Genomic DNA, 26,735 nt, shown 5'->3' on the forward strand with positions numbered 1-26,735 from the left:
TAGTCAGACGTGTATTTTTCGCTTGGACTCGGAAGTTTGTCCCCACGCCGGTGAGCAAATGAACAGCCCGATTGCTATCATTTGAATTGAACTGATGAATTCAATAGAGGATGACGTCCGACTTAAGGTTAAACTTCGAAAATCCTGGACAATACCCGGAGATGGACAGTGAAACAGGCATCACCTCCATCGACCAGGGGGGAGAGTGGGGTGAGTGTCGCTCACAGTTCAGTGTCGCTCATACATTCACCAAACACCCATTTGTTGTGTGAGTAAAATGTGTTACCAGTAAGAAATCTTGAGGATATGAACTCTCAAACAAGCCTGATGTCCTTACACTAGGCTCTGTATATGTTTATTTATGAGTGCTGCCAGAGTGCTAGCTCCCCAGCTAGCATTAGCAGAGCTGTGATGATGTAATCTGTGGATGTGAAGTAAATTTAAGCTATACTTCGACTAACCTTTATTTTAATGAAGTGTGCCAAACCTCGGGTGTTACATCATATTTACTAGGATTTTATACGTTTACGAATCGATGTTTGCCTTTTATTATTATTAGTATTAAACGTTGTATTTCCAGCTTCACATTCGCTTGTTTACATTACGCCAGAATGTAATGTAAACCACTGAAAGTGCAAAATAACTGATGGAGTACGTTTATTGTGCTTGTATTTTAGATTGTATTGTGTCATGAAGGTGTTTCCTGACTTGCTCAACTGTTTTACATACAGTGAACTTATTATGTAACGTCAGCAGTGGCAAATAAATATTTTCACTGGTTAAATATCTGAATATGAACGCATTATGCAGATTATAATACACAGTAGCATTGTATTGGTGCATAAGGTTCCTTGTTTGTCTTATTTAGTTCCACAAGAAACAGCCGCTAACTCTTTCTGCTGGCATATGCATACACACAGCTGTTGCTAGTGACAGTAGTAGATATAGTAGTAATGGAGACATCTGTGATACACAGAAATTGACTTGGGACAGTTTCATTTACATTGTGTGTTCTATGCAAATTATTACACAGATATAAGTCTGTTTGATGAACTGGAGTACCTGGGAGATGCGGATGAACTGTTGGAGGCCCTCGAGCACGCTAACTATGTGAGTCTTTCATCATCCTCAAGAAGTAAAGGAAAACTGTGAATTGAAATGTAGCTCTACGTTTTTGGTATAATTCGAAACCTCTATCTCCAGTAGCACAAAATCAATGTTTTGTGTAACAACTGGTTATTCTTGAAAAGCAGCTTCACACACGGTATAAAGATGCCGAGCATGGTTGATTTTCACAACAGGTTTGGTGACAGCTTTTTTCACACTTATAGGATGCTTCAAAGTGTTTAGAGAGAGAACTGTTTGTTCAAAGGGAGTGTGAAGTTAAACTCAGAGAATATCAGTGATCTGCCCACGTGCAGTTTTTGTAATGTCTTCATTTCGTCTTCAGCCAATGGAGTTACACAGTGATGTGTTTCAGTTGGTATTCTCCTTAGGGAATTTGTTTAAAGACCATATGTTTCCTTTCTTATTTTTATTTTTTTGGTTTTTGTTCAGGCCAATGAAGGTCCAGATCTGACTTCGATATTGACATTCCTCCATGGAATGAAATGGACACAAGCAGCATCTGCACAGGTAAACCAAAACAAGCGTTTACATGCATCACCTTTAAGTCTGGATAAATGTCAGCTTCTTGCATGAAATTCTAAGTATATCACTGGTGATTCCTTGTGTCATAAAAAAAGAAAGGTGAACAAATAGATTAAAGCTTTTATTATAGTGATTGAACTTCACTGCCTTCTACAGTTGTTATATCCCATATAAATAGTAAACACACGAAAGTGGGGTTTTTATGCTTCTTCAATGTTTTCATAGCTGCTTGAAGTTTGAAATGGAAATGGGACTACTTGTAGATTCAGTGGTTTAGACTGGGTATATGTAACAGCAGGCACTGTGTCTTTGTCCTTGTGCATCCAGATGTGAGTGAGTGTGGACTCTCTGTCACCTGCCCACACTCTGAGCTCTGTCTCCTCTCCTGCCTCAATGGAAGCCTTGTCCCCATACTCCTCACAAGTAAGCCTCTCTCCTCAACTGTTTGTCCTTCCAAGATTTTATTGAATTTGAGTTGAATTTCCAATTCAAATTGTATGTGTCTTGTTGGTCGTGAATATGTACAGTATAATACAATATGAATTCACATTTGCGTTTTTTGTGCAGTATGAACGCATACATTTTTAGTCCAGATGGTCTGCAATCACTGACAGCTGCTCTTTGCTTTTGGATAGTGACACACACACACACACACACACACATACACATACACACACACACACACACACACACACACACACACATACCATTTATTAGCAAAAGCCTTAAAAACACCTTGTCAGATTAATATTTACTGTCCATCTGAGCTGTGTGCCAGCCCTTCGTTAAAAAAAGGTGCTGACAACTTCAGTCACATTAGCATAATTTAGGGACAGATGTTTTCACAGCAAGTCAAAACAAGGACCAGGGTTGCATCTTTCTTTGACCCGAGCACAATCTGCACTCATTTGTTACTGACAAAACCGGTCTGACCTAATCCAAGGGTATATTAGAGTTTTTGAATATTGACACTTAAGGGCAGTTGAATCATATATATCTGATGTTATCAAAGCAAAGTATGACGTTCTGATTCATTTGACACAATTTACACTTTTGAAAACTAACCTTTCCATAGTGTGCTTCGCATATTTTGGTTTATATTGTTGTTTGAAGTCTGATTTGTGTCTTCCTGCAGGATGAGGCTTTGTCCTCTGCAGTCTCAACCCTCACCTGTTTCAGTCTGCTCAGAGGTCCAGTGGTTTCTCTGACATTCCTCCTCCAGCGAAGAAAATTGCAAAGAGGACCGGACAGATTGTGCGACGTGAGCCATTTTCTGCCAACACACACCTCCCTAGTCAACCAACATCTGAATTTGTACTTATTCTAAAATCAGGAAAACTACCGCACCACGATCTGGGTTTGTAGTAGTTTGGGGATGTAATAAAGACAGAAAACAGAGATTAAAAATAAAAAATGAGCACAGTTAGTCATTTTAATACTTTAGTTTGTCTTTATGCACATATATACATATATCAGTTCTGTCACCCGAACTCACGTGAGCGTTTCCTGGAAATATATAGGAATATTCTGCACTTATCTCACTCCTTCTGTTGTTATCCTTTTATATGCATTGCAGCCAAACCAGTACACCAGTCAAAAAGGCCGATTCAGATTGGCCCCAAGATTTCCATCCAGCCCAAACCGCTGATTACGGCTGTGCCCTTGGCCCAGGGGACTGCTCCCTTGCAGGCCAAGACGATCATCATCCAGCCCCTGCCTACCACTGTGCTGCCTGTTGTCAAACCAGCTCCAGTCACCATTCAACCAGCGCCCCCTCCAGGTCAGAGCTCACACTGCAACACGTGCTTCCCATCGGACTGAATTCATCAGAATAGTGGTCTGGTCAAATCTACTGGTGGCACAGCAATATTGAAGTTGAATGTAGTCATCATAATTTAAAGGTCTTATAATATTAATGTGTTTATAAGTCAATTTCACAGATATTCTTGCTGAAGCTGCAGTTTACTTGTCATAGTTTGACCAGTAGATGGTGCCTCAAGCTCAGTTTTGACCGTCGCTGAACTCGGTGTCCTGACCATCCCCTCATGATTTTTAAACAATATAATTAAATCAGGATTTGTGTTGGTATGTTTCTGTCAGCAAAAAAAATTCCATAATTTTGTCTTATAAATCAGACTATGGAAATTGGCCATTGTAAATATGCAAGTAAGACATTTCTATCTAATCTACCATAATACTAGAGAATATTTATGCCATCTGTGGGTCTTATGGATTTAGGTAAATTGTCTCTTGTTTTGTGGTTGAGCCTGCCTGTTTTACCTTTCTGGTCCTCTGTGTGTTACATCAGAAGCATTGTGAGGCCAGTATAAATACTTATGTCACTGCCTGGACCCTGGTGGGTGGAGTACCTGACCTCGCTCAGAATGAATTTGAACTTGGCTCTCCTCTTGGCCTGGTAGTAGCCAAGATGGCAGATGGTTAAAGCCAAAACACACAAGTGTAGAACCCCAGATGTGAATCTAGTTGTGCTTTCTCAAGTTGCGAGTCGTACTGGTTGAGAGGCACACTTCACAATCACTGGAGGATAACGACACTATCCATAGCTGCAGAATAAGAAGAAAACCTCAATAAATAAAATGCAGGTTATGTTTCATTAAAGGTTACCAAGCTTATTTTACATTTCCAGAGAACAAACAATTTAATTAATTCTGACTTTCATCTTCATGAATTTTTTTCTCACTGATGATGAGTTGGGCACAAGACAGAGAGTTGGCACTACTGACATTCATGAGCAGAGCAGAATAAAGCTCCTACAAGATTAGCACTGACAGAGGTGAAGGCTGTTGGGTCAGCATGAGGAATGGTTCCTGGCACAGTCTTTCTGAGAAGAATGGTTTCCGTTCTTGCTGGCTACCACTTTAACAAAGCAACAATGAACATGGGCAGCATTACTTTTGCCATTTACATCTTTTGGGGCATGATCTTTTTTTTTTTTTTTTTTTCTTTTGCTTTTTAATTGCATTCATGCACATAAAGTCACAGAGCTTCAGTTTGGAATGTGGAAGTTTTAAGACCAAAGGTCAAAATGGCAAGCATCTTCTCCACCTGTATTTTAAACACAGAGAGCTCTTTTAAAGACTGAGGGTCAGCAGAGGTCACAAGGGTCTAACAGAACTAGTCTGAACTGAAGCATGTGGCCCTTTGTGCTGCAAGTCTCTGCAGAGACGCTGCGTATGTGTTTGTGTTGTTAATAGCAAGGTGAAGATGGCCTAAGAACATAATCACAAGATCTCATGTTCACATAATGACAGTCTGTATTGATCAGTGTTAAATTATGGTAAAATATAATACATAAGTACAGTTCAGGCCTGTAATTTTAAAACGTGTATGTGTTGTGTGTCTCACAGGTCGACCTATACTACTGTCTCAGTCGAACCAGTTACTCCAGATCCAGACACCACAGGCCATCCCCGGTAATGTGGTTACCATACCTGCGGTCGGTCAGGACAGGCCTGTCCAGGTCGCTGCTCCTCCTGTGGTTTCTGTCACACTTCGGACCACGTCTTCAGACGACGATGTGAGTCTTCAGGTTGAAGCCCTTTATGTTTCCTCCAGGGTCAGATAGAGAAAGATAAACACTCTGTGTTCTGCAAATTACTGAAAATAATAATAAAAAAGCTTTCAGTAACTTCACTATCATTGCAAATCATAAGGAACTACTAATAATGATGATGATGAAAAAATTCTTTAATCATTACTGTAATCGATTTCCTCATTTGACCTTTTCTAATTTAGGCTGCACATGACGGTATTATTATTATTGTTAATATTGCTTCGATTCATTAGCTGAGCTGTCAGCTCTGTGTATGCCGAATGACTGATTCACTCATGATGTTCAGCTGAAGTTAATTATGGCAAGAGTACAACAAATATAACAAAAACCATATATACAGGGCCAGGTCGTTGTTTGAAGCTAAATAAAACTTTTTTTTTTTTTTTTAATTAATACTTGTTAAATACAGGGGACATCGCTCATGTAGCTAATCATGACTAAGTGTGAGTTTCCACATCTAGTAAGAATGGTTTGGTGCAGTAGTCACTTCTCTCAGCGCTCAACATTTTTTACAAATTAAAAAAAAAAGAAATAGAGATGAGCCAATTTAAACTTCAATAATTGTACCTGTTGTCACTTAAATATTAGTATTTATGTGTTTGACAGTATAGCGGCACTGCCCGTATGAAGGCACTGCATTCTCATGGTAATACACATCCACTTTGGCCTTTCTCTGCTGTTTGAAAGAGTAGCTGGGTAACACATGGCTCTGTGATTTTGTTGTGACGTGGAGTGAGTTTTTTTTCCCCCCAGTGGCAGTCTGCTAATGAGGGTTTGTGTTTGTGATTAAAGCTTCAAGAGCATGTGAGTTAGATAATGGTGAAATGTCAGTGGCATTAAAAGTCAAGCACAAAAGGATCAATGTCTTTGTCAAACATGTATGTCTCACATAAATGCTTCAGAGGCAGATAGGTTTCCAACAGCACAGATCTGCTATCAACAGAAGAGGAATCTTTGTTGCACAAGCCATTTTGATTACATTTAAGATTTAATTGTTGAGTCTGAGGAATAGGCAAAGTAATGTGGTTGGCGATGGCCGGAGTTTCAGCAGTTGTCTGAACATGCGTATATTACACTTATTACGCTTATGTACACTTATGTCCTGCTTCTCGTTTATTTCGCTTTCAGATTGGATCTTGTCCAACGAAATTACCTAATGTATTATTTTTTCCTTTTTTTTTGTTAATTCAAATTTAACAAACCATTAACTTTCATTTCAGTTCAAATACAAGATTGGGTGGTGACTTTATTGTTCACACCATGCGCCCCTATTTCTCTTAAAAAAAAAAAGTCACAAATGACCCATTCTTGACAAGAAACATTTACTTGACCACAAAATGTGGCATTAAATTGGACAATTTCAGCACCTCAGCACAATATCTTGTAAAATAATGAAATGAATTCTCAAATGTAGCATTTTCCTGTGATACAGTGATATGAGGAACGGTTGGCCTTTGCTTTATAGTGCCTGTGGGTTTTTTTTTTTTTTTTAATATTCTGTAATTATTGCTCAGATTGTTGTAGTTACTGTCTGTGTGGAGGCCGAGGGTGGGTCCTTCTATGTTTTGCGTTCAAGGGTGATGTCAGGACATCTGCGGTGAACAGAAAGATGTACGCATCCATTTCATTCAAAGTGACACACGATGTTTCTCCAGCCTACACACAGCTTCTGTCTGGGTGGTGTAGAGGAAACACAAATATTCAACCAAGAGTTTATGGGCCCTCATGAGGTACTGCAGCAGATTGCCCCAGCAGTTCAGAGATTTTTTGTTTTTAAAGTGAAGTGTAACTTGGTTATCGCATGTTTTTTTACATTTTTTTCATAGTCCATGTTTGTGTTCTTTCTCCGAAAGCTCTCCACCTCTTGAATACATTGACCTTTCCTTTTGGGTGAGAGACTGTTGTATTCTTTAAAGTGCCTGTGGCAAGTTTATAGATTGTGTTATTATTATACTTCCTTGTCGAGATATAAACTGCAAATGCTTCTTGCTGTCAGCTGAAGTGTCATACTGCCTGAGAGATGGCGTGACTTTCAGCAGCTTCGCTGTTGATTCAGGCTTCGGTCTCTGCCACAGCAGTTCCTGATAGCTTGCTCTGGAATGACCTTTAGCGGGCTGGGAAAAATGTTCTCATTCTGCCTCCTCTTGTGTGACTATTATTTGTTTTGGGAACGCAGCTTTCAACATTCACAGGGTTTTTCATGGGTTGTTTAACAATAAAGCAGTCTGTGAAGTTAAACAAAACTCATAATTTAATATACAGGTTGTGTCACTGTTGTTGCAAGTCCTTAAAATGATCTACAGACGCGTGTGTGTGTGTGTATGTGGGGATGCTGCAGAAAATGTAGGTCATTCCTCCATCAGCTGCTGTCTCTTGATAGGAATAATATATGGCCTTCATTCATGTGAATGTGAAAAAACATTGGTCATAGCCAAATGTCAAGATGTTTTATTTCATCTATCGTCGCAACAATTCCCGACATTACAATGTTTCCATTAGTGTTTTAATGATTCACCTCAACCAAAAAGTGTGTATTGTTAAATGATTGGTAACGGCTGGACCTCTGCCTGTAAAACAGTCGGCCCCTAAAAGGGCGGAGAGGGACTCGTCTAATTATTGTGGGCATAATTGGGTCTGGAGGAGAGCTTTTTGTGCCAGACCTCGAGAGCAACGTCGAGGAATTTCAACCCCAGAGGCCAAAACAAATACGCCTCTTAGCCATTTGTAAAGCTAACCAAGTCAATAAAGTTTACAATTGGCCATTAAAGAGAAGGGTCTGTACACCTTAACTGTGAAAAGGAAAAAAACGATTTTCTTTTTCCCCAGATATTTCAACTCATCATTTTGTAAAAATTTGGAAAAATTGTTTTTAAATGACAATCAGTCAGTTGTTTGCATTATTACAGAGGTGAGCAGAGCTTTTACTGACCGATGCGTTGCTGTGACCGCACCGACAAGCGCGGGAACTGTTTCACACCATGTTAAAGTGTGTGTGCCTGTGCCTGTGCCTTGTGCAGCTGTGTTTGCTGCGGGTGGTTCGGCTGCAGCACAGTGGTTCACTCGGTGGGACGGAGGATGTGTAAAACGCCTGTTAAAGATGGCATGCCAGTGCCAGGTGTTAGCTGCAGTTTGTCCATGCATGTCACCATAACTGTTTTTGCCGTACTGTATTTTGAACTGTAGTTAGTCTGTATAAGCACGGGTGTTAAACGGCTGCTAACGATTACATGCTTTGGACAGGTGCTGTGCCGGACTCAAAGTTTTGCGACAGCTGTAAACAGTCATCAGGGACTGGGTCAGTGTAGTGTAATGGGCTGCTGCAGCTGGGGATTTGTGTGTTGTGTGTGTGTGTGTGTGTGTGTGTGTGTGTGTGTGTCTGTCTGTGTGTGTGTGTGTGTGTGTGTGGGTGTGGTGTGTGTGTGTGTGTGTGGTGTGTGTGTGTGTGTGTGTGGTGTGTGTGTGTGTGTGTGTGTGTGTGGTGTGTGTGTGTGTGTGTGTGTGTGTGTGTGTGTTTTTTTTTCTAACAGGAACCCTCATACGCTGATCTTCACATCTTTTCGATGCAGACACTTTGAAAATGGCACACCGCATTCATGTATGGATCAGCATATGCATTTGCAAATCATGTATGGATCAGCTATAACATTAACATCAGTTATGATCAGCTTGATACTTGCAGACTCTCTTGTGCAGCCGGTGTATTTAATGCATGAAGAGATGCCGCCATAAAGAAATACTGTTGTTCACATCACTCATGGCTGTAATATGAAGGCTCTCTCATGTCTTGTTTTCCAGATTCTTTTTGTAGACTCCGAATGTTTTGAAAGAGTGTGTCACTAACAGACAGCACTTTTTTTTTAACTGTGAGTCAAAAACCAACTTTTTTTTGTTGTTACTACCTTCAAAACTGCTTCACACTCACAAACAGGTTCGACCCATTACACTTTCAGTTGAATTTGCTTTTAGAGTTTGGGTTGCAAATGCATTCAGATGAGTCCTGGAGGTAAGGATAGTGATTGGATGATAAGGTTGTTGTTTCATCTGTGGAACACATTGAATGGTTGTGGGTTTTTTTATGACCTAGAGTAAAATCAGGAAACGTTTTCCACCCCACCTGTAAATGAAGTCCTTCCTTTTGAACAGGTTCATGGTTGACCTCGGGTTTCCTTATGGAGTGCCTTTGAGATGCTGAACAAGAAAGCAGCACGGTGTAGCTCTGGACTGTTCTGTTTCTTTTCACTGTACCCCGAAGCAATAACGAAATAATTACGGTACACTGAACAGCACTGCACACAATACACCAACAGAAATCTGAAGATTGCCACTGTGCAATGCTGCAGGAACAGCCGATTGAATGTGGTTTACTCAATACTGGGCTTTTCATCACCACACTTAATAGCTGGAGTTTGAACCATTGCTACTACCTGCATTTCACACATTCATCTTAGCTTTATTGAGAAATGCCACTTTGCCATTTTTTGGGCCCCTTTCCCCATGTTTTCTTCCTCGGCCTCATTGTGAAGCCAATGCAAAGTTTCCCCTGCTCTCCACTCCCTTGGTAACTGCCTCCTTGCAGTGTTCCCAGGCTCAGACTAGTGGCAACCGCTCCCAGATCTGTGCTGGGAGACAGAGAGGTTTCTCAGGAGACAGAATACAAATACTAGGATCCAAATAACTTAATCACCAGCGGGGCTATTAGGCCCAGGATCTTAGAGACTTCCCTGAAGTAGGGATGTTTTGTTTGGACAAGGGTAGTCAAAGGGTGACCGAGGACTGGTTGGACAATGAAGGGTGTTTTGGTGATTACTGCCTTGGGTTTTGTTAATTTGTGAGAGCTCATGTTAAGATATGCGCTGTTTGGGTTGGCATGCGTGATATCAATTTTAATGACACTGACATGACATGAAAGTGGAAAGAATCTGGCTGCTCATCCTTTGTAGTCGTGTCATTTATTTGCATATTAATGCATTATTTTCTGTTGAAGGTCCTACTTAATTTGCCATTAAGATTTTCATGACCAAATAAACAGAACCATCGCAAATATAATTACCCAGTTAGCAGTAACAATGAATCTCTAAAAAATAGCTTTTCATACTACGTCTGACCTTTTTAGGTTTTAGATCTGAAGCATTCATGGTCCAACTGTGTTTATGTGTCTCTGATCACCCATTTCTCAACGAGTGACACACTCGATAAACACATCTTTCCTCGCGCGGAGAACAGACATTGCAATCGACCTCTTGATCTCTTAGAGGATGTTGGTGTAAATATTTTCAGCAGAAGCTTAATCTCGTGCACTTAAAGGCTTTTTGGGCCTGATGTTAAAGGGCTGATTGTTTGCAAAGGTATCATTAACCTTGCGACACATCTTGAACGTGTTTGTTTATTATTCTATCACCGCAATAACTGAAGCAGCAGTTGTCCGGGCCGCTCTCCTGGTTGAGAATAACAAGTCACCGCTGGCCTTTTTTGCCGAGTTTATCCTCCTTGCCTCCATTTACTTTCTCATCTTTTTTTTTTCTCTTTCTATCCTTTGCCAACATCTTAAACAACTCCTGTTTTTAGTTCCTCTGTCTCAAATTCCCCAAATAGAATGAATGAAGCGCTCGGTTGAATGAATGGCATTTAATACAGCTATAAATCACACATATGTATTTAAAACTGACAGCATATTGATGTATCATATGCCACAATGTATGTAGTTGTTATTTTAACATTATGTCAGAACTAGAAGGTCTCAAGTCAGAGTCCTCTCATACTGGTCTGTTCTGAGTTGCTTAATAACTATCTTTACTTGCTGTTTGGAAAACTGCATTATGAATGATGGGATGAAATAAATGACCTAACATTAACATTAATGGAATTAATGAATTTTGCTTCGTGTTTCTGTTGCTTTCTCTCTCCAGTCAAAGTTGTCCCAGAGGCAGCAGCGCATGATAAAGAACCGCGAGTCTGCGTCTATCTCACGGAAAAAGAAAAAGGAATATCTGCTCTCTCTTGAGGCTCGCTTGAAAAATGGCCTTGACTGAGAATGAGTTGGCTCAAGTGTGAGAATGGCAACCTCAAGAGACAGCTGGAGGGCCTGCTGAGTGAGGTGAGCGTTCGCACCCCAAATGCTGCCAGTGATCATGTCTGTTGAGCAGAGCATGCATGTTTCCACAAAAACCAAAATAACAAAAGCCTTTTTTTTTGTGGCACAACAAGCTCATAAATACCTAATAAGAACGGGAAAAAAAAAACGCCTCTGCATCATTCAAACACAGTCTTTTGCTTTTCACTTGTGTCGTAATTGGTTTCCCTTTCTCTTGCAGAATACAGTACTGAAAACAACAGCGCCCAAGAGGAGAGCCGTGTGCCTCATGGTGGTCTTGGTGTTTGTCGTGTTAAATATGGGACCAACAAGGTGAGGGATGGAACAGACGGTGTCTCCATTTCTGATTTGATTCGGTGTCCTATATTAAATTGAATTTGAATCAACTTCCTCAAAAAATGCTGACAATAAATTCGTGAAGCTCACAGCTAACTGTACCCCATTGTCAGTACACAAGTATTTGATTACGGAGGAAAACAAACGGGAAGTCCCATGACTCATTGGTGGGAAGCACGCTTCGCATGTGAGACCTTATCAAAAACCGTTTATTGAAAGCAGTGTACCCAGTCAACATGTCCTGCTTTTTCTCCGAAAAGTTGAGATTGGGGATCTTGTTTGAAGTCTTTTTGAAAATGTCGATGAAACAGCTCAGACTTATATTTTATTTTAACTCATAAGGCCCTTCTTCTTCAGCCACACTCGTCAATTAACTTTACAAATTCAGTCTTATCCATATTGAAACGGACGTAGTTGGACAATGATGTGCTGGTCAATAGTTTTGTCGTGTGTCACTTGTGTGAAGAAAGTTTTTAAGATTTGTGACTAAAATCACCGCTGGGTTATGGCAAAAGTAAGCATTTACCACACATGAAATGCAAATTAAAATTTGAACTTCTGCAAAAAAAGAAAAAAAAAACAAATAAACATTTGCATGTAATCATTTTTTTCTTATCTGGACTTTAACATTAAGAGTTGTATCATATTTTAATGAGTTATATAAAACTGCACTGGGAAAAATGAATCTGATTCCTTCCCTCAGAGCAGATGGAGCATTTGTAATGCCTTAAGCTCATAGTTGACCTCCAAATATAACGACAGATTCTCTGTTCTCATAGTGTAAAAATGTTGTTTTCCTCTGGGACTGACTTTCACCACTGGGAGTGCAAGCATCAACTCCTTGTGCTCTGATAAACCAGTCAGTTTTCTCTGGTCAGAGTTTGGTCTTTTCACTTGTTCTCTGGAAGCGTAAACATGAATAAGTTTCGTGGGGCCGATCACTGAGTTTTCTTTTGTGGCTTGATTTTTGTGAAGTATTCAAAGTAGCTGAAACCTGTGTGCGCCTGTACCTGCACTCGCATGTGTGTGTTTTGTTTTTGGGCTCTCCTTTGGAATGTAAAATATGCCCGCTTTGAGGTCAAGATCCCTTTGAAATGAAAATGCCACCCAGTGTAGTAATACCACTGAAAGCGACTGTGTGTGAGGTGTGTGTTGTGTGAGTGTGTGTGTGTGAGTGTGTGTGCACCCCGGTGTGCTTTGGGCTGTGCAGTCAAGATCAGAGTTCAGATTCTGCTTGTGGCAAAAAAAGAAAATGCCTCCGGTGCGCAGGATGTGGGCCACAAGGAATTCAGCGGTCGTCTAAATCCTTCTTCAAATAGTGTTTTGATGATGAATCCGAACTGAAGTCCTCTAAGCTGAGCGTCTTGATTTGATCACTCCTGTCCTTTGCCCCTCCTCATCACATCAATGTTTTTTTTCCTTGTTGTTTTTCTTCATCAGTCTGTTTCAGGGTGGCCCAGGCTCCAAGCTGGAGGTGAGCTCCACACAGCACAGTGGCAGACACCTGTTGGGCTTCTCGCCAGAGGCAGAGTCTGACTTCGTGCTGGGCCCCGAGTCCCTCGGCCAGGACGCTGCTGAGGTGGCCAGCAGGTAATAAAGTGAAGTCTCCTCACAGCACTGTGTTTACCCGCTCTGTGACTTAACCAGGATGCACCTGCGAATGCCCTCAGTCTGAGCTCGCGCAGCTTATGACTGCACACGTAAACATGTGCACCGTCTGATTACCTGTCCAAACGTCAGCGATGTGAATGCCTCCAGGCCCCTGGCGAGCTGGGCTGTGTTGTGCTTTGAGTAACAAGGTGGGAAATTGGGGTCAGACCCTGTTTAACATCCAGCTTTTTATTGTTAGAAAGCCTTATTTTTCTAAGGGTTTATGTATTTTTCTTTCCTTTTTAAATGCTCTTGAGGCACATTAGTTGCGTTTGCAAATTGCACAAATAACATTCCAGTTTCGTACATTACCTGAAGTGTCACGTCTTCAGAATGATGTTTTGCAAGGTGGTCAGAGCATCTGATGTTTCTGTGCAGTGCTGGCCTGTGTTGTGGTTCAGGTTTCTGTGTAGCTTATGTCACATGTTAATGCAAACCATTCATCTGTAGTAGCAAGTTTCCAGGCAGCATTAAACCAGCGCTGGCAGAAGGAAACACATTAGCCTTACAAAGGGGGCGACAGCACCCAAACGCAGCCGAGAGAAGGAAGACAGGAGTGGATGTGCAACCAAACCTCGAGGTCCGAACTGAACAGGAAAGCGTGTGTGCTGCAAGGTTAATATGGGCCCCTCAGTCAGAGTTATGACCAGTCCCTGCTTTCTGACGTCTTGTTCTCGTGGTAACGGTTTCCCAGAAGACGTGTAGAGAAAGGGACGCTGGGCAGAGTCAACATGACGGCTCACATCAGGGAGGCCCGTTGGAGGATTACGGTTGGTGGGATGACTTTTTTTGTTTTTTTAACAAACTCCTGCAGGTGGGAGCTGAATGTGGACAGTCTGCATCAGCACCTCAGGCAGCACCACTATTCGCTCTGAGAGATGTATGACGTTCTAACTGAGCTAAAGCAACTTATAAAGTGTAGCTCGCCAGCATTGGTTCAAGTTTGTTGTATGGTGACGTCTTGAGCCAACCAACACATATTGTTTTTTTTTTTTTTTCCTCGATTTGCCACATTGTTATCAGTCAGTTAGCATGTGGCGTTAAGCTTTGTCCTCCAACAGTCGTTGCAATACGTGGACAGATTGTGTCACCCCCAATTTGATGCACGTCAGCATCTTCTGCCTGCACTGATTGAAGCTCTGCCACCTCTGCATGTGTTGTAAATCTGTGCAATCATCCTCACGTTGAAGCCATTCAAGTTTGGGTTTTAGGTGCCTCTTAGTTTTCAGCTACTTATTCAACGCGGGCATGCTTCACTTACAACAAAAGGCAAGCAGCCGGTTGGCTCTCCGTCTGCATTCAAAGCATATTCTCAACATGTGGGAAATATTTTAGCAGATTGATGTGTGAAATTCTTACAAAGACTCCTGGGCGTCTTTAACAGGCTTGTAAAGTTATTCTCATCTCTCTTCATCTAACAGCCTCTGTGTGGCTTCTTGCTCAGTTTCAGCTCTGAGGATAAGGCATTGATGGTGGTAAAAGATCCCGTATTTCTCAGACCGCCTCCCCCGTGCCAGCCTTCGGTTAACAGGACCAAGTGCATCGAGTGAGATTTGCATTATTTTCTTGATAATATACTCCCCCCCCCCCCCCCCCCCCCCCTTTTGCTTAAACCACAGTGTCACCCAACCCTTGCATACTGATACTGAAATATTCCTGTTAAACTGGCAGGTTGGCACATGAGCTGAGGGGTTGGGTCCACCGTCATGAAGTGCAGCAGACCAAATCCAGGCGCATGAATAACAGCGGCCACAAACCCACTCGGACCATTCTGGTGAGGCACAGCAGCATATTTTGGAAAGTCAAACCTCAGGGGGCATACACAGACTTATTTGATGTTTTTAATAATTTAATTCCCAAACTAAGCTTAATTTGTACTTCAAGCCATTGCTTTTTGGATTAAAGTTGCGGTTTTTATCCAGTTTTCACCCCGAAGCGTCTCTTTCACCACTGCTTCACCTCTCTTCACACCTCACCTTTCTCTGCCTCTTCATTGAGCCAAATTTAATCCGGCAGCCCTGAGAAAGTAAACATAACTCCTAGAGAGAGGCTGTGGGATTAGCGCCCCCTGTGCCTTTTTCCATTTTTTTTTTTTTCTCTTCTAAATGTGTCACAGAATGTCCAGCCTACCAGAGCGGCTCAGTTTGTTTATACCCTTTCTTACATTACTGTAAATAAAAAGGTCACTGTGTGCATTTCTAAATTCCTACGAGCCGTTTCAGCAGTAAAATCTCTGAGTGTTTAAATGTGTGAAACTCACATGACTGCCCTCTGACGTTTTAATTTCACTTGAACTCATTTGAATGGCGTCTCAGCTGTGTGTAAGACATTCACCTTTGGTGGATTTGTGATATTTCTGTACTATGTGTGTTTTATGAAAAAAAATCCAGAATGCTTTGCATTATTGTCACTGCAGTGTTATGAACAGTCTGTGTTCCTGTGCTGCACAATGCTGCCAGCAGTTCCTCTCAGTGGTGACTTGATGTGGCCATAACGAGATTATACCCAATTCTTCCTGTATTTTCCCAACAGAAACGGAGAATAAAGAGGTAGAGAGTGCCCAGATCGCAACTGTCCAATACACAGACACTACTGAGAAAAAGTGAGTAAGGCGCTCTTACATGCATTTATTTCAGATTCATTCAAGCCAGCAATATTTCACGTTTTTATTTTGTATTTTTAACCTCGAGCACCTAGTTGCATGACAAGCTCATAAATTTCATACTTTTGTTCTTATTGAGAAAAGTCTGTTTGAATTCTGTGTGATGATGGAAATTGGGACAATGGTTCTTATTTGGTTTTATCGTGATGATGAGGGATTTCAAGGAAAGGCTCATGAACTTAAGAGGTTTTACCCATAGCAGCAGTTTGTAGTGTGTACCTTATATTACAATTAAGCTCTGTGCCTTTTTTTTTTTACCTTTTTCGCATTTTGTTTTCTGCAAAGAGTCAATAGGAGCAGTTTCATGTTTGCAGTCTTACAAGTATTTTCTAAAAAAGTTTTCATTTCCATTTTAATTTATTTTTGAGTTAGTATACTTTGTTTTACATTCTAAATGTTCTCACCTGCTGTGGTATTGTTTATTACGATATTTACCTGTACCATTGCAAATCTTCCTCAGGGGTCCTGGGAGCGAGCTGCAGGTTTATTATGCGCCTCAGCGCACCTACAGTGACTTCTTTGATGAACTCAATCGTCGTGGCGACACCTTCTATGTTATTTCTTTCCGGAGGGTAAGTTTTAACTTGGTTGAATCACTTCTGGCTGACAAATAAGTCTGACACTGTGGTTTACTTAATGATAGATTTTTTTTTTCACATATAGATTTCACAGAAAACTTTCACAGTTTAATTTGACTATTATTCTTTTCGTTAAAATAAAAACAATCTTAAAATTAAGTTTCTCCGAAGATGTCATAAGAATGAATAATGAATTGTATCAATTGTAACTTGTGAATCGTAAATTATACATAATAGATCTTTCAACAAAACGGTTTAATTTAAGAGGGGATTAGTGGAGTTCGTGACAGGAGTGCAGCCAAGGGTGTAACGCAGCTTTTCCACTGATGCATCTCACTTCCACTGGCTATCATGACTGTCTGGCTTTAATTATGTGCTCTCCCCAAATGTGAACATTAATCAGCATGATTGTTTCATTTTCAATCTTTCAAACTGTGAACCTGTTCTTAGTTTCGAAAGAAGATTCTTTGATGCAGTGTTGCAATAATTTCCTTTGTGTGATCTTCAACTAATCAAAGATGCTGATAATTTTGTTCTAAAAATGTTTTAATTTTTTTTTAATGTTTTTTTTCCAATTTCCATTTTTTTTTACATGGTGAGATTTATTTTTGTCACCAAAACCACATTTTATTTATTTATTTTTTGCAGCAGTGTTGTGGAAAAAAAACCCCAAAACAAAACTGAAGAGTATTTCATCCCACACTCTTCACCTCGGAAAACTCAGGGTGGTTATAATAAAACCTCTTGGTCTGTAGGGTTAGTCAGTGTGATGAGTGTTTTAAAACCTTTGGTCATAAATCAAGTCCTAACTTTTTCTCCAAGCGACTCGTAAAGATTTGGGTCTGTGGACACTGTTAACAACGCAGCGCTTCAGCAGTTCAGCAGCTATTCCTTCATCCGCTGCAGCGATGCCCGAGCAGCAGGAGGTTAAAGTTTATCCAGACTAAATCAGCCCCAAGCTTCATGCCTGAAACATCAACTTCTGTAAATTAGGTTAATACAAATGTTACTTTCAAGATAGCTAATGCTAACTGATTTGTAGAGTTAGCCAGTTGTTGTTTATTTTGTACATAATTTTCAAGAAAGAGAAAGAATTCCTATGATGATGATATCTAAACGCCCAGTGTATTTCATCACATACAAAAACTCTTTGAGACATAAATTAGTTATTTGAGTTTTATAAAGGTGTAATCTGGGTGTATTTGTTACATTTATCTCTGACATTCATCCAATATCAAGAAATTTCCCCAAGGGGATTAATAAAGTATAGTTAGTTAGTTTGTTAGTTAGTTGTTGAACTAATTTTATAAGAAAAATGCAACAATAATTTTAAAATTTTATTGTGGAGTGAATTGGACTTGTTTTAAGGAAAGTGACTCACAGTTGAAGTGTCCAAGATTCATTACTGGACTAAAGTAAAAAAAAAAAAAAAAAAACCATTAGGAAAAGCGCTACATACTAGAGGAAACAGGTCTAGATGGGGAGTGTAGAATAAACACCTCAATGTGACAATTTGAATTGTTGCAGACCTTTATGAGCTTTTCTCAGTTGGTTTATTTGCCACTATTTTGTTTCCTGGGTTTCAGGATGTGTGTGGGTGTCTGCAGGCGCTTGTTTGCTTCTGTTTTGTTTTTGTTTTGTTTTTTTGTTACGGCCAGTATGACGTGTTTTGGCAACAAATCTGCCAACGGCCTGGATTAAATTTGGAATTTGTTTAAATTTTGTAGCCAATCACTATCGGGTTTAACTTTTGTCCCCCGAAGCATATTGGTAGAGTTGATATTGGCCTGTTGATGCCCTCTTCAGCTGCTGAGAGGTCACACACACACACACACACACACACACACACACACACACACACACACACACACACACCCGCAGTCTGTTGGTGTCGGGAAGTGATCATTCTTTCGGTCAGGGTGACTTGAGGCCTTCTGTGTTTCCACCAGTCTTTATTTAGGTGTGAAATTATGTGATGGAAACACATAGGACTTTTCTGCCCTTCTTATTCTGTCATCATTTTACGGTCTTGCTTCAATTTTCATGTTGTTTTAGCACCTGTGACATTATGTAAGTGTGCAGTGATGTGATGGAAAGACTGGTTTCATTCACACTGGATCACGTCCAACGAAGGTCAAGGAAATTTCACCTGTTCTTATGACAACAGCCTCAGCAGCTGTTGTGTCAGCTTGACAAGCTCGCCGATCCCCTGGTGATAGATTAATTCGGAGGCGACGCGCCCACACATCTCCTCCAAGCACCGACACCCTCTAATTTTTTAGAATTTAATTCTCTGACTCTGCTCTTGGTTGCTGACAGCTTCTCGTTTAAGCCAAGATCACATCTTCTGCCAAAAAGTTAGCGCAGTAATGTTTGTGATCTTTGTCTTTGTCTGTGATTGTGCGTGTGCGTGTGCGTGTGCGTGTGCGTCTGTCTGTGTGTGATTCTAGCAAGCTTACCTGCAAATACAAAGAACCTATAATCTACTTTGATAACAGTAAATTACATAAGTTCATCCTATCGTCATACAGTAATCCCTCCTTTCAACAATGGGCCATTTTCCTGTCTGTTCTCATCATAACACTCATTATTTTTCAAGCTTTAAAGTGCACGTGAAACGAAGTGCACCTTGTTTCAGCTGACTTATACTTTCTTCATCCTCAGAAATTAACTTATGCAGTTTTCTTCCTCATATACTTTTATTTGTTTTGGCTTTTTGAGTTGCTTTGTTCGATCACTTTTTAGTAACCTACTGTGTGCTTGTGTTTAAAACATGAAGCATATTTTACATTTAGATTTTAGAATAAACAAAATCAAGATTGTTTTTTCTTTTTTAGTGGGGGGGGGGGTCGCGGGTTTACCTTGTCTGAGGTTGTCATATTCAGATGTTATACATGGTTTACAAAAAAAAGAAAGAATGAAAATTTCCAGATGCCTCCAGTGCAACTGCTTCAGCCTTGCTAAAATGCTTTGGCAAATAATAAATGGTAAATGGTTTCTTGTCTTTTTTAGAAGCAAAAAGAAAGGGGTTATGAACCAACACTTTCAGGATTACTTTAATTGTGAGATTTTTTTTTTGGATTCTTTATCATCCTGTCTCAATGAAGACATAAAATGACGTATTAAAAAAAAAGCCTTGAACGATTTAGTCATAGTTCTAGATCTCTGAATCTGCTCGCTCAGATATATTGATTTGTGACGCTTTTCTTCGAACTGCTCAATTCACACGATGCTTATCATCCCCAACTTGCAAATGCAAATTAATTTAGAAAGAATTTGCAATAAATGTCTTATTCCTGATTGTCAAAAACACACACCAGCGAGATAACCTGCCTCCCCGTGAGCTGTATGTTCCCCTTGGTGACCCTTCTCTTCTCTCAGGATCATCTCCTACTTCCAGCCACCAACCACAATAAAGGAAGTCGACCCAAGATGTCTGTGGTGTTGCCAGCAATCAACATAAATGGTAAGATGTCCTGCATAGAAACAACAGTTTGAGAATACTGAAATGTAACTCATGAAAGACTAACTTGAAGCACATTGAGAACAGTGTCTACCACCAAATAAGCATTACATGCGGCCCAAGACAAAATATGACATTAAAAAATTGAAATATCAAGTTTAAAATGGTTTAAATTGATCCCTGCTGGTAGTTTGTTTTCACGTGTACCACCTTGGATTTATGAAATGCGTTGTATGTTCACATATATATGTATGTCCATATATATATATATATTTATATATAGATATGTGTGTGTGTGTGTGTGTGTGTGTGTGTGTATATCCTGTGAGCACAGACACTGGCTTACCCTGCAAAAAGTACTGCATTATTGTGCTTACTTGTCTTCAGCCCTAATTAGCAGTTTTGTTTTTTCTGTGTTAAAATGGCCCGTCTTTGCATGGAAATGTGTAAAAATAAATCCCCTTTAGACCTATTACAAGAAATTGTGCCATTATATATTATTAGAAATACACCATCACGCTATCATCCATATCAATGTGCAAACTTGGCATTTACACTTGCAGGTAGGATGAAGTTTGGCAGCTTTGTTTCAGACCTTCTGCTCCACTTGCAGTCAGTGATTGAAAACAAGATATTTTGCATTATCCTCTCTTATTTAAAGGTTGTACGTTGTTAATGGTGAAATATCACCAGGGTTGAACTGTTGTTTCACTGAATGTACTCATGTGGCTCCCATATGATAATCTAATCACTTTGCTCACCGCCATTGTTGTACATCAGTGCTGCAAACTCCCGATGAAAATATCTTTTTAAGAAAAAAAAATGAATTCACATTAGATTACAGCGCAAGGACGCTAAAACTTAATCCGGCTGTATTTTGTCTTCCAGTTGTGATTCTGTCCTCAGCTTCTTATAGTGGGTGGCAGTCAGTGTTTGCTTTGCGGCTTGTGTTGTGGTTTCCACCGGCCCATTTGAGAAGCAGCCAACCCTGTTTATGACCGCCTGCCCTCAAAGTCAAGCCCACGAGCAACATTTTAACATGGATACTAGAGATCTCCCAGCTAGGATTTTTTTGCCTCCGAGTCATTTGATTTTGAGTATCAGCTGATATCGATCCAGTGCGTCGATAATACATTAAAAATTACAGATCGAACAAATAGATACAGGATGTCGATTGTTTGTATTCACCTTATTTTCATTCAACACAAGGGAGGTAGATTAAACAGTAGCGGAACAACTTTTGTGAGGTAGATTGAACAATCAGTGAGATTAATTCTTCGGGGGGCGGGGTTCCAGAGATACTGACCATCAATAGCAGCCATGGAGAGTTAAACGCACTCTTCTCATTTCCAACTCTTTGAAATCCCAAGCTTACAAATCTCGCAGTTTGAAACATCAACATTCTTGTTGTGTCAGCTTTAAAATATTTCCACGCCACCGACATTTTGCACTCTGCTCTCATAGCATCGCGACCGGTGGTAAATTTTTAAGGTGGAGCGCTGCATCATTCTACAATTTCAGTGCGTTTATAAGCCAGATGGTGATCAGCGACCTTAGATTCGCCCCAAGCCGCAGCCATTAAACGGCGATGGGTGGTTTAATTTCATGGCATTCCTTTAAGTCATTTTGGCTCCGCCCTAGTGCCCTCTCTTGACCAGCCGTCACTCGATCCCTGGGGATGTAACAGTCGTTTCCAATTGAGTCTGACACCATGTGATGGGCAATGATTTCTGATCACATGACCGGATCATGAGATCACAGGATTCCCTAAATACGGCCCGCAGAGTATCTGCAAGGATGTATTGTTAGCACCATGTCTGTTTGTCTGTCTGTCCCTCTGGGTGTCAATACGCCAACTTTGCAGGGTTTTTTTTTTGGTTCAATACGACTTCTGAACCCTGCCTGGGCTTGGTTCCAAACTTGGCCAATGGGTTGCGTTTGGCCGCCATTTTGTCTGACCGTCTGACGGGCCGGACAGACACCTCAGCAGTCAGTGTGTGTCTGTCCGGGGAAAACGCCTCCTTGTCGGCATATCTTCTGGTCAAAACCTTAAGAAGGCGGGATGGGGGCTGCGGGCCGCGATCCCCTCGCATTAGGGCGTCTAGTTGGTATACAAGAGGTCAGCCTCAGTGTCTGAACTCTTGATCAGTAAAGTCTTTGGACTCGAAGTGGTGGATTTGCCAAATTGCTTTCTGTTATGAATCATTGGAGCAAACACATGTTTTTCATTTCTGTGAGCTCATCACAATGTTACCCTGCAGCCATCTGATCTGCTGGATTATCAATACAGTGTGTCAGGGGTTCTTCAGAGGCTTCGCTTAGGAAGGAGAGAAATCTGTTAATAAATATTAGGATTATCAGGAAAACTCCCTTTTTTTTCTCCTCTGACTTTGTTAGTGAGCAGCACAGTGCCTGACTGATCCTCTGGTGTGTTATTAGGTATAGATATCTGTATCTATGGATTTTGTCTTGTCATTTGGCTTGTGGTCAAACTCATTTTTGAGAAGCTGTGGATCTTCTATGTTGTGCAATAGCAAAATATGGAATGGAACTGTGTTTGAGTGTGTTAATGGGAATCCAAATAAACCTAAAAACCTCAGCTGTCACCAGGCATGAACACAGTGACCTGAAAGAGAACCTGCCCAGGAGGAAGCAGGCTTACAGATGGTTTGAGCATTTAAGAAAACAAGCCTGCTGTTTGCCATTCAGCTGGAGTTTTTATCAGTTATCGTATTGTTCCGTTATCTTCCAGCCCGACTGTGGCGGAGCACCAGCAACAAATTCGATTCAGTGGAATATGAGCCTCTTACTCAGTAGGGAAGATGCCGCCATTTCTTTTCTTTTTTTCAGGGAGAGCGCTGTTGGATCAAGATTAATGAAGGTAAACATTGTTCTTGGTTGGTCTTGTCACAGAGGAATGTTGAAGGTCTCTGCTGGTCAGATGGCTCATTGAAATGGCAGCAAATAGTGAAATCCAAGACATCCTTTTCAGCTAATTGTTCAAATGCCCGGACAAAGGTGGCATTCATGGAGAAATATAACTTCTCCTGAAGAAGGAGGTCTTCGATTTGCATGATCTGTCACGGATTCAATGAGTTTCACATTTAAAGCGCCACTTTCTCCTCCTGCCTATTTCAGGCCTTCTTGTTCAAGCCGTACCATGTGGTATTATTTAGATAGATCGAACACCACTTTTATGTCAGAATGCACCACGGCTGCTCCTTCAGGTAGTTTCTCATTGACCTGTCAGCAAAGCTGGTTTCAAAACTTAAGTTAACAAAGGCTGACAAAGCAAAGGATGGAGAGCTTGCGCAGTTCCTCTCGCTTCACATGTGACGGCACATGTGTTGCGCAGATTAGAGCCTTCAAGTAAATTTTTAGATTTATGTTGTCCCTGTTTAAAACATTGAAGTAATTAATTCCAAATGTACACAGTTATCGAGGCGAGACCCTCGGAAAAGTACAAACACTGTCCTGTGTTTCGAGTACGATCGCTCCACGCTGGAAGATAATTCTTTCCAGCTCTGTGTTGCTGCGCTCCTCTAGGAATGCTTTCCTTCTCCAGTCACTAAATGGTTTTCATCTGGAGTACGTGGATTGACTCTGCTAATCTGCAGCGATTGTTTGGTCTGTCTTTGTCAATAAGTGAGCATTTAGGATTGAGACTTTGATGTAAGCCGTCGTCTGTTTCTGTCTGTGGGCATGTCCGTGGTTCAGAGGTTCTGTTAAAGTTACTTGACCTGAACGCCGCTGATTTGCTTCAGAAATGTATTTGGTGCAGCAGCGACTCCTTATAAGGACTGAAGTGTGTGTTTATTTAATGATCCTTTGAGTTTGAAAGTAGCTCAATCAAATGGAGGCGACATGTTTGGGGGAGAGGAATGTTTTGGGGTTGACATCATTTACAGGTGGACTGACCGTGTGAGACGGACTGCAGTCTATTTTTACTACTCTGAAGTTGTGCATGTGCACTGCAGCTAAAAGCCAGCTCTATCTGGGGGTTCAAGGTAGAGCTCTATACCTCTGACAGACGTGGGGGTCAGATTTTCCTCCTCGCCTAATCTAAACAGAACATCACCACCAGCGCTCTGAAAGAGCTAGCACTCTTACCAAACCAAATGTTTAACCCTTACTTACCTAACTACTGTAAAACATGTCCATCAGACACAGCTAGGTAGATTGCCATGACTTATAATGGAATAGCCTGGATTCAGTGGTTATGAGTATATTACTATTTAATCATTTTTTTAGATATTTTGTTGTCATTATTTTGGGACAAAATGTTGTTTTGCAGTTTCACAATTCATACTTGCTGATGAATATTTTGATATTATATATCTTTTATATAAATGAGAGATTTTTTTTTAGTGAATGTGGCCTCAGGTTGTTCCAGTTTGGCAGCCACTGCGTTCTCCAGATCTGGCTCTCAGGTTTCCCCTGATGCACCGGTGCCAGACGTCAGGCCTTTATCAGCATGCACCAGCTCACTGTCGCTGAAGCTCGCTGGAACATTTCCAGATGGCAACAGTAAAAGTTGGTGGGGGGATAAGACCATACAGAGCAGGACAGTAGTTTTGGCAGGCTTTTCAAAGAGCCACTATTTAAAGCCGGACCTCGTGGTTCTGTGTTTCCTGTGTCTGTGTTTTCGAGCAGTTGACTAAATAGAAGTTAGACAGTTTGGTAATTCGTTGAAGGATGGAGGTAAACACTTTGGGATATTAAATGTTAATCATGAGTTTGGACAGTGATTTATGTGATTCTCCACACATTAGTTTAATCATTGTGCAAATAAAATCATTACAGGGTGTAATAATTTAAATAAGGAATAACAGAGTCTTAAGTGTTAAGCTATCTTCCGACCAGCGGCAGGTTGAGGTGACGAGTTGGCCTCACCTGCTTAAAATCAGCGCTGTAGTGGACCGGTACTGCCTGGAGCGTTTGACTCAAAGTGTCTAGACGCATTTAAAAAGAAAAATGCAGCAACTGTTTCCGTACTGTCGTCTTTATACTGTGTATTTGGGTTAATGTATTTGAAATCAGTTATACTGATTTATTTTCGGCAGGCTAAAGTCGGCTTAAATCGGCCTCTTAAAGTGTGAGGCTGTGGCCTTAGTGATCAACATAGAGATACATTTTCCAGCTTCACTTTGCACAGAACCTTAATTTTATACACTCATAATATAATATAACAAGCAGTGAGGCTGGATTGAGAGGATGTTTTCCCTGGATGGAGCTATTTGGAGAAAGAAAGATGCCCACAACTCATTTTCTGGGCCATGTAGTGCAGTAAAAATGAGTGAGGCACGTTTGTCATGCGACTTGTCCACACAGTCAGTGTTATCACAACAGACACACAAAGGAGGCCACACACTTTTAAGATTCCTGTCAATTTAAATACAAAAGTGATCATCATCTACATGTTGTTAACTAACTAACAGACTTTCACAGAGTGTCCACTTTGAAGGGTCTTTCCCCAGACTGAGTTAGGCTGAGCGAACCACAGGAGATGTATTGTTTTTCCCAAGATAAAGCCGAAGAATTGCCTTGTTTGTAAATAAAGCCTCATAATGACAGTGAAACATACAGTATTTATCTCTGAATAAACCAAGCAACCACAGACGATGTAAAGCACAGTATCAAACACAATAGTCTGACTCTTGAGCATCCATCATTTTGTCTGTCAGGCTTTCGAAACTGTCCTTTGTTGTTCTCCAAACACAACATAAAGCATTCTGACTCATCATCGCTGATCTTTCTCCCTCATTCTCCCACACTTTTTTGCCAGATTTCTTTTTTTTTTTTTCTTTTTTTTTTTTTCTTTTTCTCCTCCCCAGTTTGCATTTCTTGCTCTTGTTTATCTCCGTGATGGAGAAATCCAGTGTGACTCACCTCTGGACTCCATTTGCAATCCAGCCTCCACCCATACTCACTCACTTTGATTCTGAATACCTCTTACCATCCCAAACGATGATCTCCAAATACCTCAAAAGTCTTTTATCAGTTTCCTCTCAACAAGAATTTGCCAGCAATTACAGCGGTCAGCGACTACAGTTTGGCAAACTCTTCTTATCTCCTGAGATGATTACATCTTGTGTGTTGGTATGAAATTGTTAGATGAAGCAAAACCCCGAATTTGTTCATAAATTCATGAGTCGAGGGCTGATCGCTTTTCTCTTCCCTTCTTTCTGTTACAGACAGCGTGATTCGGGACAAAGAGTTTGAGGTGATGATGCAGATTGACTGCGAAGTGACGGACACGAGGATCCTCCACATCAGGTCATCCAGCATCCCACCTTTACTCCGCGTCAACCACACAGACAGGTTTTACCAGCACTCTCCCAACGACGCCCCAGCTGCCCCTCCAGTCGGCGTCCTGATGGGGTCTGCTTAAGACTCCCCGCAGCGCCTGGAAATCCGAGTATCTCCTTAGAAATAACCATCAAGGCAAATTCAAGATAAGTTGAAGGTTTTATGGGGAGGATGAAGAATATACCTGCTGTGCCCCCACTGACTTTGCATTTGTGATTTTGAAATGGATGAATATGATCTACAGAAATGTAGACTTGAGTAAAAAAAACAATCTTAAACTGTCGGCATCAGTGAACCACTTTTTTTTTTTTTTTTCTTTTCACCGGACCCGATATCCGGAGTGGTCAGTCACAGGGTCCCAGCAGATGCTCACTCCTTGTGTGGCAACACTGACTTCTGCCTGTAACCCCAGACGATCCACA

At 40.9% G+C, this 26,735-nt stretch overlaps 1 protein-coding gene across 1 annotated transcript; it reads left to right on the forward strand.

Moving 5' to 3' along the window:
• Positions 1-26,735, forward strand: LOC115381403 (cyclic AMP-dependent transcription factor ATF-6 alpha-like). The gene is given in 20 exon segments (XM_030082744.1): positions 1-210; positions 1,034-1,110; positions 1,558-1,573; positions 1,576-1,635; positions 1,985-2,073; positions 2,786-2,803; positions 2,805-2,840; positions 2,842-2,911; positions 3,227-3,430; positions 5,019-5,188; positions 11,131-11,250; positions 11,253-11,318; positions 11,536-11,627; positions 13,092-13,241; positions 14,752-14,847; positions 14,973-15,085; positions 15,834-15,903; positions 16,424-16,535; positions 19,923-20,007; positions 26,199-26,735. Coding segments are annotated over 20 exon segments (1,941 nt in total). The 5' UTR covers positions 1-110; the 3' UTR covers positions 26,396-26,735.

The sequence above is a fragment of the Salarias fasciatus genome, chromosome 23 (assembly GCF_902148845.1).
Source record: "Salarias fasciatus chromosome 23, fSalaFa1.1, whole genome shotgun sequence".
NCBI lineage: Eukaryota > Metazoa > Chordata > Actinopteri > Blenniiformes > Blenniidae > Salarias > Salarias fasciatus.